Source organism: Corythoichthys intestinalis, chromosome 6, assembly GCF_030265065.1.
Source record: "Corythoichthys intestinalis isolate RoL2023-P3 chromosome 6, ASM3026506v1, whole genome shotgun sequence".
Taxonomy (NCBI): Eukaryota; Metazoa; Chordata; class Actinopteri; order Syngnathiformes; family Syngnathidae; genus Corythoichthys; species Corythoichthys intestinalis.
Genome location: NC_080400.1, coordinates 6,855,462 through 6,875,139, shown reverse-complemented (window position 1 = coordinate 6,875,139; position 19,678 = coordinate 6,855,462). Strand labels below are relative to the sequence as shown.

Below are 19,678 nucleotides of genomic sequence, written 5' to 3'. Positions count from 1 at the left end.
AGTTACATTTAGAGTGCAAGGATCACTCAGGAAACACCTGAAAAGGCTAAACTGACATTGCATATTCTCTCACGCAAGATAGAAAAAAATCTTATAATATTTATATAAAAAGTAAGCCTAAAGCTTCCCTGGAGCAGCCTGATTTCAAACAGCTGCGGGGTCCTTCAGGGGTCCGAAAGTCCGTATATCGGCCCGATATATCGGCCGGCCAATATGTCGGTCGACCTCTACTATATAGTAATAAAAATCATAAAATAACCACAAGTAAAACATGAAACAAGTGATTAATTGCGTGAATTTAATGATAAATTGTGAGTACTAATTGAGATTAACTCATTGTCTGCCAGTGATAGATGTCCAATCCATTTTAACTGGAAGGATTGGCAATGACCATTCTGCAGACAATGAGTTAAAATTCAGTAGAATAGTTGATGGAAATACAGTATTCATTAAAAATAACTTTTAATCCAGAAGTTGGAAATTTGTAAAAGATTACAAAAAATAAAGTTGACGAGACAATTTTCAAATGATACTTAAAAAAAATTTAAATTCTTGTAAGGAAAAAAAATATGTGTGCAAAAGTATGGATGTTGTAGGAAATGAATTCCATAGTGACATTGTTTTATTTACACTGCAAAAAATATATGTTTAAAATTTGTTATATTTCTTAAATTTTTTTAATCCCGCGCCATGAAAATGAGTGACTACCTGGATTGAGGAGGAATGCGAATGTGACGTCGACCGGGGCAGCATCTCACAATACAGCATTGCTTTACAGAATACAGAAAGACTGCGGATTCAGCCGATTTTGTGGATTAATTTGTTTATTTTTTACATCACACCAGCCAAATGTGCTGCAGGGTTTTGTTGCCGCACCAGGGAGAGGCGTGTGAGCCTTTTTCGGTTTCAAAAAGTTCTTGTTCACCCCGAGATTGGCCCAAAAAAATCAGACAACTGTGGGACCATTGGACTTACGAGGAAGTGAATAAATACCGCGTTTTGTATTATGTCAAATAATGGGATCATGTCACACGTTTTAATACAGAGGTGGCTTGCATTTTGTGGCTGACAATGCTCCTTGTCCACCAAGAATGCCACTCGGCCGAAGACCGGCGGCTTAACGCACCCCCCCTTGGTCCTCATGGCGTGCCCGCCAGGAGATCGCTATACTCGGCTTATGCTCGTGCGGTTCTCCATATCTTCCAGACTTCCAGCTCCCTCTGCCCTTTTTTGTGTGCCCGGCAATAGACCACTATCCTCGGGTTGGGCTCAGGCAGCTACACCCTCCTCCGACGTCAGCCGGTTTTCCGGCGGTCATTCTCAAGCTGCTTCCCCGGCAACGAGCTCTCCTGCCCGCAGCAGAGGAATGACAAGCTGTAACTTGCTCGCACCCGGGGTGGGGGGTTGGCAAGCAGTGAAGACAATCGACAACCCCGCGGCCGGGTGATATGACTCGGGGTAGTTTTGTGTGATTTTTTGCTTCGAAAGGTGAGAAAAAGACTTGAAGCCGGGTGAGGGAAATGACAAAAAAACGGACTAACTCCGGTGGCATAAAATATCGTTCGGGAGGTGCAGGAAGTCGACAGTTTTGACCATTATGGGGTAATTTCGCCATCTCGTACTGAATAAATGCCTTTTGAATATTTCATATTCCATCTAGCACAAGACTTATTTGTCATGACCATACCATTTATTTAGCAATTGGGGAAAAAAATACTTCGATAAAAAGAATATCCTGTAAAAATTTTGGAGTAGAGAGATTAAAACGGGCTGTCAAACGATTACAATTTTTAATCGAGTTAATTACAGCTTAAAAAATAATTAATCGTAATTAATCGCAATTCAAACCATCTATAAAATATGCCATATTTGTCTGTAAATTATTATTGGAATGGAAAGATAAGACACAAGACGGAGATATACATTCAACATACGGTACATAAGTACTGTATTAGTTTATTATAACAATAAATCAACAAGATGGCATTAACATTATTAACATTCCCGTGACGCCATCCATGGATAGAAAGACTTGTAGTTCTTAAAAGATAAATGTTAGTACAAGTTATAGAAATTTTATATTAAAACCTCTCTTAATGTTTTCGTTTTATTAAAATTTGTAAAATTTTCAATCAAAAAATAAACTTATAGCTCGCCATTGTTGATGTCAATAATTACACCATGCTCACTCATGGTGCTGAAAGCCATAAAATCAGTTGGAGCCAAGCACCAGCAGAGGGCGCCAAACACCAAAAAACAAGTAACAAGCGGACATTACACTCCGCTGTCATTTTAATGTGTTTGAGCGGGGCATGTGCGCTAAATGAGTCAAATATTTTAACGTGATTAATTATAAAAATTGATTACCGCCAGTTAACGTGATAATTTTGACAGCCCTAATTAAAACAATGACATTTTGCTGCTCTCTTCGTCGCATTTTCCTCGTTCTGAATAATTCCTCCTCAATGGGCTGAATTCTAAATCAGATGAAATAGTGACCCTGCCGACGTCACCATCGAGCTGAGGACGCTAGAGCGCTATAATGACAGGCAGGGCTAAACGGCAGATTAAAAGAGTAATTCCTTGTCATCTGCGCTTCGCCAAATTGTTGTTTGAAGTCGAATTGTCTCAAAATATGATTCTAATTCACATAATAATGCTATTTATGATATTTTTAATACTGTCACAGGCACGTGTAACTCATTGTTTGAAGCTAAACACTTCCATTTTATCATTTTTGATGAGGATTGATTAAAAAAAAAAAAATCTTTAAAGGCTGCTGTCTATCAGTCTCACATGAATAAAAGGATGCTTACAAAGAGCTTGATTTCGCAATGAGTTGCACAGCGGAGGAAGGCACGTCCTCGCCCTCCTGGACCGAGACGTGACTTCCTCCTTTGTGTACTCTGCAGCGCTCTGGGCTGCTTAAAGGTGCAATTCTCTTCCCGGGAGTCCACTAGCCGTGACTTGGGGGACTGTATAAACGTTTGCACGGTAACGGTCTTACCTCCATCGTTGTCCTTGACGTCGCCGCACGCCGTCTCCATGGAGGTGTCGCAACCGCTGCCCCTCCAGCCCAGCTGGCAAACGCAGTACCAGCCGCCGGAACCCAGGGTACATCTGCCGTTACCGTTGCACAGGCCAGGACAACCCTCTGTTCGGTGGAAGAAATGTAGATGAGGATATGAAAGACATCTCTGATAAAGTACAGCCATCAAGCTTGTATTCACTATTCACAAATTTACTAATGGTAATTTCTTGTGTACACAGTTTAATTAACCTTTACATGCATGAATTATGATTTATTTATTTATTTTTTTTATCTTTAAAGCCATAACTAGGCACTCATTGACGTCATTGGCTGCCTTGATGGCGCTAGACGTCCAATCTTTGTGACTGGGAGTTCGCATTTGCCCCTCCCAGCCAAAATCAGAGGTGGGTAGTAACTAGGAATGTGACAAAATATCAAAATGGTGATATATCGTATACTTTATATTCCAAAAGGTTAACGATATGCTCCCGTCAAGAATCGAAACATCGTTTTAAAAAGGTTTCACTGTTTAAAAAAACAAAAAAGGAACCATCAAGTTGCTACCAAAATCTTACACTATAATAATGTCTCAGTTAACTCTAAGGGGCCGTTTACAAGGTGACTCTCTGAGAATACGAAAAATTGCAAATTTGCATTTGCGTCTCCATTCGAACAATGTCGCGATTCCGCATGAAAACGATGTAGTATTCATGCCAGGCCCTAGGGGGCAGTGCAGATTTACAGGGCGACAGCGAATGCTGCACTTTGACCCCACCAAGCTCCCTCAGCCCAGAAAAAAATATGCCCGCCCACTCGAAACAATGGCATTTTTCTTTTGTTCAAAAAGACACGAAAATTGAAACATTCAACATATTTAATTTAAAAATATTATTTAAACAGTAAATTAAAGCCGACATTCCACCATATTTGCTGTTTTTAATGTTTAGTAGCACCGCTGCGCATGCCCAACGTGACGTGTACGAGTGCTGACGTTAACGGCGCGGTCTTGCGCTGTGGGAGCCTTTGATATGCATGCCGAGGAAGCCCCCTTCAATCCCCTGCACTCGGATTCTTCCACTTTGGAGGCAGGATTCAAAATTTTTCGTCTTTGCCGACACTATATGCGCGCAAGGCGAGTCCGCTACTCAGTCATTGCGTCTTTGTGTCGCAGAGTCGTCATGTAAACTGCCCCTAAGGCAGCCATTGACGGTGCTTAACGCCCAATCCATTTAGATTGGGAACAGTCGTTCATTCAAAACCAGAGCATTCACAGTCATTCGGTCCGATTTTCCGGGCATTTACAGGTCACTTGCTGTTCATTTTAGGGCATTTACAGGTCGTTTCCTGTTGAGTTTGAGTCACTGCCTATTAGTGCTGCAACGATGAATCAAATAACTTGAGTATTCGATTAGAAAAAAAAAGATTCGAATTAAATTTTGCTGCTTCGAGTATTCGTTTAATTAAAGTGGCGTTGTAATGGTAAATTTTAAAGAAAGCCGAGAAAATAAATATACTTTTTTTTTTTTTTAATCAGACATTGTAAGCCGTTAGTCACAATGTTACGCATTACTTGAGTATCCTTTACATCAAATATTTTTTTACTAATACTTGAGTACATTTTTGGATGACTATTTTTTAGGGCTGTCAAAATTATCGCGTTAACGCGCTGTAATTAATTTTTTTAATTAATCACGTTAAAATATTTGACGCAATTAACGCACATGTCCCGCTCAGACAGTATTCTGCCTTATGGTAAGTTTTACAGCAAGGCTTTTTGTGCTGTCTAACAGCGAACTCTTGTGGTCGCTTTGCGACATGGTTTATTTTTTTCTTGCCAGTTCAATATGGCTGCACGACGTCTCGGGCTGACGCCTACGTTGTAATGTTGTGCTTATATGATCCTTGGACAAGATTTGTCCGTAAGTATGGTTGTTGTAAAGAATGTACATATTATGTTAGTAAGCGAAATGTTCTATTTTTTGTATAAGACGCTTTTTGTTTATGTTTAGTGAACCTGTACAGCGTGCTAAGCTAACGTTGTTGCTAATGCAATGCTTGTGTACTTTTTTTTGTAGTTTCACTACGGTCTTTGAGGACAGTGGTTTGAGGCCATTTTATTAATAAATCAGATGAAAAAGGAAGAAGTCTGATTATTAAGGTGTCGTTCACTAGCTGTCTAGCTCTGGAAAAAGTAGACGCTTCCGAGTGAGGACAGCATAGACAGATTTAAATGACAGTAGAGTGAAATGCCCACTACAGTCCTTATGTACCGTATGTTGAATGTACAGTGGGGAGAACAAGTATTTGATACACTGCCAATGGGAAAACCCATTGGCAGTGTATCAAATATTTGTTCTCCCCACTGTATATATCCATCTTGTGTCTTATCTTTCCATTCCAACAATTTATTTTACAGAATATATATATAAATTACAGAAAAATATGGCATAATCTTCCCAGCTTAAGCCCATGAGGCCTGAAATTACATTTAACAAGTATATGTAAAACACTGGAAGAAGACGTAGGTTTATTATAAGAGGATTGATACAAAACTTAAATAAAATATCAAGAAAAAAGAAGAAAGTTAGAAAAGGAGGAATAAATGTCTCCTTTCAATATATTTGAATTTTTATATCAATTTCTCATAATTTTTAAATTAATTTTTTCTTCATTTTTGGCAATTTTTTAAAGAGTAAACTAAAAAAAACCTTGAGAGAAAAAAAACCCAGACTAAATTCTCCCTTCCAAATTATTATTCAACATCAATTTAAGTATCCTATTGGACCACTCTGGCGCCCCGTAACCTCAGATTGAGAACCATTGTATTCATGTTTATTTATACACTTTTCTGTTCTTCACACACATACACGAAAACACACACATCTGTGATTGTTCTACGCCGTTTGCCCGCGAGGGCAAACGTAATGACCCTCTGCTTGAAGTTGATCAATGCAATCCACCTTCAGCGAAGCCACTAATATCCCCTCGCCATCCACTCGCATGCGTCCCATCCTCGCAGTCGATATTGGAGTCATTACCCGCCTTCACGCTGCATAATGACACCGGTTGTTCCACCCACACTCTCTTAACTATCATGCAAACACACGCACACGCATTGTGGTGAAGCTATGTCATTAGTCACCTGTGACGGTGACGCAGATTGTAAATGAAACAAAAGTTCATTCAACACGAAAAACGATTTCTAATTTAAATGATTGAATCCCAAGTTAAATTACAAAATTGATATCCATGTAAAATGTGTATTCGTGTGTAAAAGTACGCATATGCTGCTATTGACGGCATCAGATATCCAATCCATTTTAAGTGGGAGAGTGAGCAGCGAATGGGTTAAAAAGTACTGAAATGAAAATTCTTGGCCGAAAGAAAAAAACAAATATGACGAACCGGAGGCCCGAAAAACTAAACCAATAACTTTAAAAAATACATAGTTTTTAAAATACCATATTGGCCCGAATATAAAACGGTGTTTTTTGCATTGAAATAAGATTGAAAAAAAAGCGGGTCGTTTTATACTTGCGGTCTAGACATTATACCCATTGACGACGCTAGATGACGCCAGATATCATTGAAGCGATGTTCTGTGATGACAGCTCTAAGCTACTCTCCCCAATCACGACGCTAGATGGCGCCAGATATCATTGAAGTGATGTTCTGTCATGACAGATCTCAGCTACTCTCAAGTTTAACCAGTTTGCATTATTTTATTGCAATGTTTTTCCTTATTCAGATTTGTTTCAAGACTACAGTTACAGTTAAGACATTGATGGTTAATGCAGTTATTGCAATTTTGTTGTTTTATCACAATATATTGGTTTATTTACATTTCCAAAATCAGAAGCCGTTCATTTACGAATGTGATTCCACTTTAGTTTACATATTTAAACGTTCAGATATTAAGATTTGAATGAGGCAAATAACATGCTTTTTCTCTCAAATATATTGTTTTAATCATTCGTTTCGGATGTACTGTAATTATTTTCTGTATAAAAATTAATTAGGTGTTCAAAAAGTCTTTTCAAACCTGAGTCTTGAAAAAGAGGGGGCCGTCTTATATTCGGGCCGATACGGTATATACAGAATATTATTTTTTATTAGGGATGAATGTTTTTGCACCCGAGTCACCTGATTTTGAGAATCTACTGATACCAAGTCCTGATCCGATACCGAAAAAAAAAGTTGTTTTTTTGTTTGTTTTTTTTTTAAACAAAAGTTCCAAACATGTTACTGTCGCACCGTGCCGTTACTGTGAATTATTTTTTAAACAAGAATAACGTAGAAAAATGCTTGTCTTTATTAAATGGAACCTCAGACTTAAAGGCTTATAGGCTCTAATAAGCCACAATTGTTTTCTTTTGCCAAAATACAGTGGCGCAAATAAGTAGTCAACCACTAATTGTGCAAGTTCTCCCACTTGAAAATATTAGAGAGGCCTGTAATTGTCAACATGGGTAAACCTCAACCATGAGAGACAGAATGTGGAAAAAAAAAAACAGAAAATCACATTGTTTGATTTTTAAAGAATTTATTTGCAAATCATGGTGGAAAATAAGTATTTGGTCAATACCAAAAGTTCATTTCAATACTATACAATACAATAATGTTATGTACCCAGTGTTGGCAATAACGGAGGCCAAACATTTTCTGTAACTCTTCAAAAGCTTTTCACACACTGTGGCTGGTATTTTGGCCCATTCCTTTATGCAGATCTCCTCTAGAGCAGTGGTGTTTTGGGACTGTCGTTGGCCAAAACGGACTCTCAACTCCCTCCACAGATTTTCTATGGGGTTGAGATCTGGAGACTGGCTAGGCCACTCCAGGACCTTGAAAAGCTTCTTACGAAGCCACGCCTTTGTTGCCCTGGCTGTGTGTTTGGGATCATTGTCATGCTGAAAGACCCAGCCACGTCTCATCTTCAATGCCCTTGCCTTGATTTTCACTCAAAATCTCTCGATACATGGCCCCATTCAATCTTTCCTTTACACAGATCAGTCGTCCTGGTCCCTTTGCAGAAAAACAGCCCCAAAGAATGATGTTTCCACCCCCATGCTTCACAGTGGGTATGGTGTTCTTCAGATGCAATTCAGTATTCTTTCTCCTCCAAACACCAGAACCTGTGTTTCTACCCAAAAGTTCTATTTTGGTTTCATCTGACCATAACACATTCTCCAAGTCCTCTTCTGGATCATCCAAATACTCTCTAGCGAACCGCAGACGGGCCTGGATGTGTACTTTCTTCAGCAGGGGGACACGTCTGACAGTGCAGGATTTGAGTCCCTGATGGCACATTGTGTAACTGATAGTAGCCTTTGTTACTGCAGTCCCAGCTCTCTGTAGGTCATTCACTAGGTCCCGCCGTGTGGTTCTGGGATTTTTGCTCACCGTTCTTGTTATCATTTTGACGCCACGGGGGGAGATCTTGCACGGAGCCCCAGATCGAGGGAGATTATGAGTGGTCTTGTATGTCTTCCATTTTCTAATAATTGCTCCCTACAGTTGATTTCTTTTCACCAAGCGTTTTACTTATTGCAAATTCAATCTTCCCAGCCTGGTGCAGGTCAACAATTTTGTCTCTGGTGTCCTTCGACAGCTCTTTGGTCTTGGCCATAGTGGAGTTTGGATTGTGACTGACTGAGATTGTGAACAGCGACGTCTGCCCGTCGCTGATTGGTCCACTCCACTGTCTGTTTGCTTTGGCCTACTCCGCCCTGGGAATTTGATCCGCCGGACGGTCGCCAGACTCAATCGCTGGAACAGCCGTGAGTCTGGTATACTAGGCAAGCTTATTTGAGCTTACAAGTCTTTAGGTCCGAGGTTCCCTTTAAGACCCCCTAAAATTGTGAAAGTGCCTAAAAACGTTGAACCTCACACCTTTTTTCAACATTTGTTTCCTAAAAAGTAAAGTAAAGTTTTTGCTTTTTTTCATGTTAAATTACTAAATTATTCATGTTGAACATTCATAGATGTTTTTTGTAAGTGGTAATACCTTGTGAAATTTTCAAAACTAAACCTTGATTTTTTTGGGACATATCATTAAACTGAAAATATTAATTTTGTTATTTTGCTCAATCGTGATGCTAGCCTCTCCCAGTCAAAATTGGTTGGACATCTGTCACCATCAATGCTAGTGAATAAGTTAAAAGGGTTCGGCCCACCATTAAGAGGCGCCAAACACAACAGAAACACCAGTGAGGACATTTAGTCAGCATGTGAAAATATGGGGGATGTTTCAATGCGATGCAAAGCGGGCGGCTAACCACATTGGTGTTTATTCAGGAGAATCTCTCCGCATAAAAGCCTGCGTGGCTCCTCGTTTGCCGATTATCTGGCGATTGCGACGTCTCGGGGGTATCAAACGCGCACGTCTGTCACGCTCGTTGTTGTCAGCGAGGTGCCTTGCTGAGCTGACCCATTTTATCTAGTGCGGGGAGTCGGGTTGATGCTCCCTCTTGGAGCTTACATCAAATGAGGGAAATTGTTCGGGGAGGATGAGAGATAGAGAAAAAAGCGACAGGTGGGATGAATGTGAAAGGGAATATTTATGGAAATAATGGCGGGTACGATACAAAGCTGTTGTTAAAGCCAAAGACGGCACCAAAGCTAGCATTAATAACAATCCATAATTTGCCAATATTACAAAGTATGCTATGATTCCAGTCGAGTCCAGGAACAATCAATTAGATACACTATATGGTCACATTTCACTCAGTAAAACCTAGAAAAACTACGACGGAGGATTAGGGCCAAATCAAGGAGAGAAAAAAAAAAAAAGAAAAAGGACGACGAGATTAAAACCGTACTGGTACTACAAGACTAAACTCATTACATAGCGTAACCGCTACGCACATTACGTACATGTACCGTAGCTGAGCGCTACGACGAAGCATCAATATAAAGCAATCTATTGATTATAATTTTATGTAGATGAGCCAAAAGATAATGTGTTTCTTTATTTATGAAGCAAATTATAAAATATAGGCTCAGGAAAAGCACAATATCACCCGAATACGCTATGACGTCACTTACGGCGTACGTAACGTTATATTGACTTGGAACAACAGCGTGCATCTCGAGAGCGGTGGTGATTCTGTACTTCTGGATTGTTTCAAAAAGACGTTTTGGTGCATTGGCATCAAATTACAATCAATATAAAGAGTCATACACGTCGTGGCTCCCAGCCAAGGTAGGGTAACTTGTTATTTTAAGTACTTGACGTAATATCCGTCGTAATCACACACAAAGCTTTCACTTCATTAAGTTTTCACCGTCAATTGCAGCCAGTGAGAAAACACTGTGATAGGGCCAAATGTACGTTTTATTTATATTAAAAGGTAATAGTCAAACGTACGTTTTGCTCGATGTATTTATATTAAAAGTAATAATTTATGTATCGTGAATCTTCACAATTCTTCTACATGGTGTGTCTGTATATCCATTTTTCATAGTTCTTCCCGAGCGCTTACATGTTTTGCATCTTCTCATTTTTGTCTTCCGAGTTCCCGATTTTCTTGTTTATTCAATTCCACCGATCCAAGATGGCAAAGAACTTGTTGGAAATTGTGACTTTCCTGAGACGTCGGAGTGTATCAGAGGAAACAATCAATTGGATTGAACAGCAAAAGGTATTTCTTACTTTTTTTTGTACCTTTTCATCAGTCAGTTCATGTCATTTGTAAATAACAATGTTTCAATATGCATTTGTTTCGACTATTTCTCCGTCACTTGTTACTTTTCTCATCCGCCTCTCCTCCTATGCACTTTCCTCTTACCATCCCCATCTTCTCACCTGCTTCTCTACTTCACTTCTCACACAGTATCTCGCAAAAGTGAGTGCACCCCTCGTATTTCTGCAGTATTTAATTGTCCTTTCACGGGACAACACTGAAGATATGGCTTTTTCAAAAGGTGAAAACGAGTCGGTGTACATCTAATAATACAGTGTAAATGTATTCTCTCAAAATACATTCATTAATGTTTAAACCACTGGCAACAAAAGTGAGTACACCCTAAGTGAAAAATCCCCAAATCAGTACGCCCTTTTCCCTCCCCAGCGTAACGTGAATCATTAGTGTTACGTGATCTTAGGTGAAAATACTGTAGGGAGCAATAGTGTTAAATGTGGTATTACTGCTCCTCTCTGGTTCAACATTAATGGCTGTATTCAGAGACAGATCTTCAGTTTCGTGGGATACTGTACCTTCTCTTTTCCTACAAATCTCCTCATTACCCCCTGAGCATTATTGTTACCTAGGAGTGATGTATACTAGGGCTGAACGATATTGGAAAAAACTGACATTTCGACTCTATAGGGGTTTACGATGTATGTTGTGATATTGAAACGAAAAGAATTTTCACCAAAGAACTTGCATAGCTCTATTTGGGAAGACTTTGGTTGACTCACCATGACAACACTGTATTCATATGATACCGTTAAATCCAGGCTAAGGTGGTTCATCTGTGAATGATGAAGATTGCTGCAAATAAAAGGAATCCAGGAGGACATGTCTCTGCACTATTGCTGCTTTTATGATGCAAAACAAAAATATACATGGCTAAAAAAATAATAATAATGAAATAAAACAATCACACGTCCTGCGATGGGACAATTGCGCTTGCGCACATTGCAATGGCGATGTTCAAACGATATATTGTGCAGGCCTAATGTATAGCCATTTTAACTAAAATTGAGAAATGAAAATCGGGAAATTTGGAACGTTCTGGATATCAGTGGACTTAATAGTGTTATGAAATGGAGTTCTGGATGAAAGTTACGTTGTCCTTTTTTTTCTTTGTTATGATGATGTGTCTGTCTTATTTTCAGATTGACAGCGAGGTCATCCTACTGATGGAAGATGCTCAACTGGCGAATTATCTCCCATCATATGGAGACAGGATTGCTCTCTTTAACTTTTGCAATCACCAACCACAGTCATCAAAGCGAAAGCAGGGACTGTTTGAAAAGCTAAGTGAGAAGCTCAAACTTAGAAAGGAAAACCATACAGAGAGTGAGGAAGCAACCACCTCCAATAAAACAAAAAGACCTAAACCAAAAACAAGAAAGCTTGAAATAGGGTGGATTCACACTGAAGGCCAACTGACCAAACAAATCAGAGCAAAACAAGGCGGAGGGACAAGAAAGATCTCAATTCGAAGTGAAGAAGGTTATAGTGAGATACTAAAACAAGGAAAAGTCACTTTTCTTTCGATACTTTTCTAGTCGATATTTTGACGACGAATGTTGCTGTCTGATTCCATTCAGTTTGAAATACTCAAACTGTTCTTTTTAAAATCACTCCATGAAGGGAATACTGTATTCACATAAAGATAATCAGAAACACAATTGTTCAATACCAACGTTTACAGTTTTACTACGTTAAATGTACAGTAGTCTGCTACTGCACCATATTTACAGAGATGACAGTTTTACTGTTACACGTACAGTATATATCACATTACGATGTTGTGTACGATGTTACAGTGAATCTTTAAAGAAGACCAGTATTACAATGCTACATGTAAACAGTATATGTAACTGTTACAAATCATTCTTATTATTTACAATGTACCATTATTTACAATGTTATATGTGTATATATATACAGTGGGGAGAACAAGTATTTGATACACTGACAATGGGAAAACCCATTGGCAGTGTATCAAATACTTGTTCTCCCCACTGTATGTAACAGTGGCTTGGTAATGTAACTGTTTAACAGGTAATTATGCTATTTACAGATAATGTGAATCATTGCTTTAAATTTCACTGCTGCTTTCTTGGGGACCTTGGCTGAGTGAACATTTCAAAGGGTCGCTCGCATTTGTTTGTTTTTTTCCACAAGTTCCATTTACTTTATATGTTCAATAAAAGGTTGTGAATACGTCTACATTTTACTGTGGAACATCCATAAAGCATAGAGGAATGCCATTTCCAATATTTCCACACTTTATGTATGTTCGACTATTTCATTCCTTAGTCGTGAATAGAGTTCTACTGCAGCATATGCATCTGATGGAGCATTCCAGCCATTTTCCTCCATAAGGAGAGTGCAAAGCTCAAAAACCGTCTCATCGCAGGGATATGGCCCTTTCGGGGTGCAATACTCCTTGCAAACAGCTATTTCCTTAGCAAGGACAGGCTACAGTTTGTCGTCTGCTGCATACAGCCGTGCCATGCTGAACATGAGGATGGGCCGTCCTCCAGGCGTCCCATGGGCAGATCTTGGTCGTATTTGGTGTGTGTTCCAGCTCCTTACCACTTCATCCTATTCATCCTGCATGACAATTAATGAACAATTGATAACCAATCAATAGAACCACTGTAAACTTTAAAAAAAGATAGTGGTTTTTTAACTGTAGTTGTGAAAAGCCTTACGTCACATTTCGTTTTGGCAGATGTTTCAAAGTATTTTTACAAATGATATTGGATTATTCCCATCAATTCGCCTGCTATATATCTCTGTGTATGTTTATTATTCCTCCTCTTTATGTCTCACTCTCTGTCTGTCCCAATCTTTGTTGATATTATTACAGTACATGGGCAATAACTTCCTTTGTTTATTGAAATAGAATAGATTACAACTATAAACATGAACTATTCCTTTTTAACCTCTGTGATGGAGGTGCAACATGTCATTTCTCGTAGTGGAAGTAACAGTATGACTTTTATTCTCGAAGTAATAGTATGACTTTTATTCTCGAAGTAACAGTGTGACTTTTAATCTCATAGTAACAATTGGAGTTCTATTCTCGTACTAATAGGGTGACATTTTTCTTGTACTGTTACTTCAAGAATAAAAGTCGTATTATTTCGTTGGGCTAATGCTACTTACAGGGAGCTACGACAAAGTGTTGATAGCCTGTAAATAATGATGTAGATGAGCCAAAATATGAAGGATTTCCTTTTCCTTATTTGTAGATCCGATTCAAAAACACAAGACGCTTTCAATACAAAACAGTGTAAAAGCGACGTAAGGTAAGTAGCATTAGGACAACGAAATAATATGACTTTTATTCTTGAAGTAACAGTACGAGAAAAATGTCACCCTATTAGTACGAGAATAGAACTCCAATTGTTACTATGAGATTAAAAGTCACACTGTTACTTCGAGAATAAAAGTCATACTGTTACTTCGAGAATAAAAGTCATACTGTTACTTCGAGAATAAAAGTCATACTGTTACTTCCACTACGAGAAATGACATGTTGCACCTCCATCACAGAGGTTAAAAAGGAATAGTTCATGTTTATAGTTGTAATCTATTCTATTTAAATTAACAAAGGAAGTTATTGCCCATGTACTGTAATAATATCAACAAAGATTGGGACAGACAGAGAGTGAGACATAAAGAGGAGGAATAATAAACATACACAGAGATATATAGCAGGCGAATTGATGGGAATAATCCAATATCATTTATAAAAATACTTTGAAACATCTGCCAAAACGAAATGTGACGTAAGGCTACTTTTTCACAACTACAGTTAAAAAAGTTTACAGTGGTTCTATTGATTGGTTATCAATTATTTATTAATTGTCATGCAGGATGAATAGGATGAAGTGGTAAGGAGCTGGAACACACACCAAATACGACCAAGATCTGCCCATGGGACGCCTGGAGGACGGCCCATCCTCATGTTCAGCATGGCATGGCTGTATGCAGCAGACGACAAACTGCAGCCTGTCCATGCTAAGGAAATAGCTGTTTGCAAGGAGTATTGCACCCCGAAAGGGCCATATCCCTGCGATGAGACGGTTTTTGAGCTTTGCAGTCTCCTTATGGAGGAAAATGGCTGGAATGCTCCTTCAGATGCATATGCTGCAGTAGAACTCTATTCACGATTAAGGAATGAAATAGTCAAACATACATAAAGTGTGGAAATATTGGAAATGGCATTCCTCTATGCTTTATGGATGTACCACAGTAAAATGTAGATGTATTTACAACCTTTTATTGAACAAATAAAGTAAATAGAACTTGTGGAAAAAAAACAAACAAATGCGAGCGACCCTTTGAAATGTTCACTCAGCCAAGGTCCCCAAGAAAGAAGCAGTGAAATTTTAAGCAATGATTCACATTATCTGTAAATAGCACAATTAACTGTTAAACAGTTACATTACCAAGCCAATGTTACATAAATATACATATAACATGGTATATAATGGTAAATTGTAAATAATAAGAATGATTTGTAACACAGTTACATATACTGTTTACATGTAGCATTGTAATACTGGTCTTCTTTAAAGGTTAACTGTAACATCGTACACAACATCGTAATGTGACATATACTGTACGTGTAACAGTAAAACTCATCTATGTAAATATGGTGCAGTAGCAGACTACTGTACATTTAACGTAGTAAAACTGTAAATGTTGGTATTGAACAATTGTGTTTCTGATTATCTTTATGTGAATACAGTATTCCCTTCATGGAGTGATTTTGAAAAGAACAGTTTGAGTATTTCAAACTGAATGGAATCAGACAGCAACATCTGTCGTCAAAATATCGACTAGAAAAGTATCGAAAGAAAAGTGACTTTTCCTTGTTTTAGTATCTCACTATAACCTTCTTCACTTCGAATTGAGATCTTTCTTGTCCCTCCGCCTTGTTTTGCTCTGATTTGTTAGGTCAGTTGGCCTTCAGTGTGAATCCACCCTATTTCAAGCTTTCTTGTTTTTGGTTTAGGTCTTTTTGTTTTATTGGAGGTGATTGCTTCCTCACTCTCTGTATGGTTTTCCTTTCTAAGTTTGAGCTTCTCACTTAGCTTTTCAAATAGTCCCTGCTTTCGCTTTGATGACTGTGGTTGGTGATTGCAAAAGTTAAAGAGAGCAATCCTGTCTCCATATGATGGGAGATAATTCGCCAGTTGAGCATCTTCCATCAGTAGGATGACCTCGCTGTCAATCTGAAAATAAGACAGACACATCATCATAATAAAGAAAAAAAAGGACAATGTAACTTTCATCCAGAACTCTATTTCATAACACTATTAAGTCCACTGATTTCCAGAACGTTCCAAATTTCCTGATTTTCATTTCTCAATTTTAGTTAAAATGGCTATACATTAGGCCTGCACAATATATAGTTTGAACATCGCCATTGCAATGTGCGCAAGCACAATTGTCCCATCGCAGGACGTGTGATTGTTTTATTTCATTATTATTATTTTTTTGGACGTGTATATTTTTGTTTTGCATCATAAAAGCAGCAATAGTGCAGAGACATGTCCTCCTGGATTCCTTTTATTTGCAGCAATCTTCATCATTCACAGATGAACCACCTTAGCCTGGATTTAACGGTATCATATGAATACAGTGTTGTCATGGTGAGTCAACCAAAGTCTTCCCAAATAGAGCTATGCAAGTTCTTTGGTGAAAATTCTTTTCGTTTCAATATCACAACATACATCGTAAACCCCTATAGAGTCGAAATGTCAGTTTTTTCCAATATCGTTCAGCCCTAGTATACATCACTCCTAGGTAACTATAATGCTCAGGGGGTAATGAGGAGAAAGGAGGAGGAGATTTGTAGGAAAGGAGAAGGTACAGTATCCCACGAAACTGCAGATCTGTCTCTGAATACAGCCAATAATGTTGAATGAGAGAGGAGCAGTAATACCACATTTAACACTCTTGCTCCCTACAGTATTTGCACCTAAGATCACGTAACACTAATGATTCACGTTACGCTGGGGAGGGAAAAAGGAGTACTGATTTGGGGATTTTTCACTTGAGTGTACTCACTTTTGTTGCCAGTGGTTTAAACATTAATGGCTGTATTTTGAGAGAATATATTTACACTGTATTATTAGATGTACACCAACTCGTTTTCACCTTTTGAAAAAGCCATATCTTCAGTGTTGTCCCGTGAAAGGACAATTAAATACTGCAGAAATACGAGGGGTGCACTCACTTTTGCGAGATACTGTGTGAGAAGTGAAGTAGAGAAGCAGGTGAGAAGATGGGGATGGTAAGAGGAAAGTGCATATGAGGAGAGGCGGATGAGAAAAGTAACAAGAGACGGAGAAATAGTCGAAACAAATGCATATTGAAACATTGTTATTTACAAATGACATGAACTGACTGATGAAAAGGTAAAAAAAAGTAAGAAATACCTTTTGCTGTTCAATCCAATTGATTGTTTCCTCTGATACACTCCGACGTCTCAGGAAAGTCACAATTTCCAACAAGTTCTTTGCCATCTTGGATCGGTGGAATTGAATAAACAAGAAAATCGGGAACTCGGAAGACAAAAATGAAAGATTGATGCAAAACATGTAAGCGCTCGGGAAGAACTATGAAAAATGGATATACAGACACACCATGTAGAAGAATTGTGAAGATTCACGATACATACATTATTACTTTTAATATAAATACATCGAGCAAAACGTACGTTTGAGTATTACCTTTTAATATAAATAAAACGTACATTTGGCCCTATCACAGTATTTTCTCATTGGCTGCAATTGACGGTGAAAACTTAATGAAGTGAAAGCTTTGTGTGTGATTACGACGGATATTATATCAAGTACTTAAAATAACAAGTTACCCTACCTTGGCTGGGAGCCACGACGTGTATGACTCTTTATATTGATTGTAATTTGATGCCAATGCACCAAAACGTCTTTTTGAAACAATCCAGAAGTACAGAATCACCACCGCTCTCGAGATGCACGCTGTTGTTCCAAGTCAATATAACGTTACGTACGCCGTAAGTGACGTCATAGCGTATTCGGGTGATATTGTGCTTTTCCTGAGCCTATATTTTATAATTTGCTTCATAAATAAAGAAACACGTTATCTTTTGGCTCATCTACATAAAATTATAATCAATAGATTGCTTTGTATTGATGCTTCGTCGTAGCGCTCAGCTACGGTACATGTACGTAATGTGCGTAGCGGTTACGCTATGTAATGAGTTTAGTCTTGTAGTACCAGTACGGTTTTAATCTCGTCGTCCTTTTTCTTTTTTTTTTTTTTTCTCTCCTTGATTTGGCCCTAATCCTCCGTCGTACATTTTCAACTGTGAAACCTAGAAAAAAATTTGACTCGGTGAAAGAAAATTTTCGACTCGGTGACAGAAAAATTTTCAACTGTGAAACCTAGAAAAAAATTTGACTGGATGACAGAAAAATTTTCGACTCTGTGAAACCTAGAAAAGTTTTTGACTCGGTGAAACCTAAAAAAAATTTTGACTCTGTGACAAAAACATTTTCAACTGTGAAACCTAGAAAAAAATTTGACTCGGTGAAACCCAGAAAAAATTTGACTTGGTGAAACAGAAAAAATTTTGACACGGAGACAGAAAATGTTTTCAACTCGGTGAAACCTAGAAAAAATTTTGACTTGGTGACAGAAAATTTTTCCGACTCAATGACAGAAAATTTTTCAACTGTGAAACCTAGAAAAAATTTTGACCCGGTGAAACCTGGAAAAAAATTTAACTCGGTGACAGAAAAAAATTTCGACACGGTGAAACCTAGAAAATTTTTTGACTCGGTGAAACCTAGAAAAAAATTTGACTCGGTGACAGAAAAATGTTTTGACACGGTGACAGAAAAATGTTCAACTGTGAAACCGAGAAAAAAATTTGACTCTGTGAAACCTGGAAAAAATTTTAACTCGGTGACAGAAAAAAATTTCGACACGGTGAAACCTAGAAAAAATTTTGACTCTGTGAAACCTAGAAAATTTTATGACTCGATGACTGAAAAATGTTTCGACTCAGTGACAGAAAATTTTTCAACTGTGAAACCTAGAAAAAAAATTGATTCGGTGAAACGTGGACAATTTTTTAACTCGGTGACAGAAAAAAATTTTGATACGGTCAAACCTAGAAATTTTTTTGACTCGGTGAAACCGAGTACATTTTTTGACTCGGTGACAGAAAAATGTTTTGACTCGGTGACAAAAAAAATTTCAACTGTTAAACCTAGAAAAAATTCTGACTGTGAAACCTGGAAAAAATTTAACTCGGTGACAGAAAAAATTTTCGAAGCTGTGAAACCTGGAAATTTTTTTGACTCTGTGAAATCTAGAAAAAATTTTGACTCGGTGACAGAAAAATTTTCTGTACCATATTGTTCAAGTTGGACTTTTGATTTTTCTTTAGAAAATGATTCCATCAAAATGAAATAAGAATTTAAATGATGATAGCCTGGCAGCCAATTTGTTAAAAAGTAAGCGATGTTAGCTTCGTTCCCATAACCATAGATGTAAGTTTAATATTGAACTGCATTGATTGGACAGCGCACTTCCTACCGGGAGTGTATATGTGCCATTGTTCTGCATGTTTGATAATCGAATACAGGCAAGCTTTTAAGCACGTCGTCTGTCCTCCCAAGAAAATCAATGAAGCTTGGGCAATCGCTGATTTAAAAAGGCCTCCGCTAAACGATGAAGGGCTCCTTAAAAATCAATTTCAATAAAAGGCAGAATAAATAATGCGCTGCGGTCAGAGCAAAACAAAACCCGATGCTATTTTCTCTTCATTCCCCTGAAGAAAGCCAGTTGTCGAAAGGGTTGCATAACTCGTGGGTGCGGAGTGGAAATGGCGAATTGACAATGGTGCAAAAATGTGGTTAATGGCGGTGTTTGTCAGCGCCAAGGCGACAAATTCCACACG

The 19,678-nt window shown here is 38.2% G+C and overlaps 1 protein-coding gene and 1 long non-coding RNA gene across 14 annotated transcripts in view; both read right to left on the bottom strand.

Annotated features, from left to right (window-relative positions):
* The window catches only part of tenm4 (teneurin transmembrane protein 4), a 630,468-nt gene that overhangs the window by 242,201 nt on the left and 368,589 nt on the right, over positions 1 to 19,678 (bottom strand). For all 13 annotated transcript variants that reach the window (XM_057839253.1, XM_057839252.1, XM_057839254.1 and 10 more), the window contains one exon: positions 3,008 to 3,154. In XM_057839253.1, the coding sequence (XP_057695236.1) occupies positions 3,008 to 3,154 (147 nt within the window). The remainder of the gene's footprint in view (positions 1 to 3,007; positions 3,155 to 19,678) is intronic.
* On the bottom strand, positions 15,041 to 18,059 carry LOC130917647 (uncharacterized). Its single transcript, XR_009063506.1, has 3 exons — positions 17,608 to 18,059; positions 17,166 to 17,291; positions 15,041 to 15,956 (listed from the first exon to the last, which is right to left on the bottom strand). It is a non-coding gene; the product is annotated as an uncharacterized LOC130917647 (long non-coding RNA).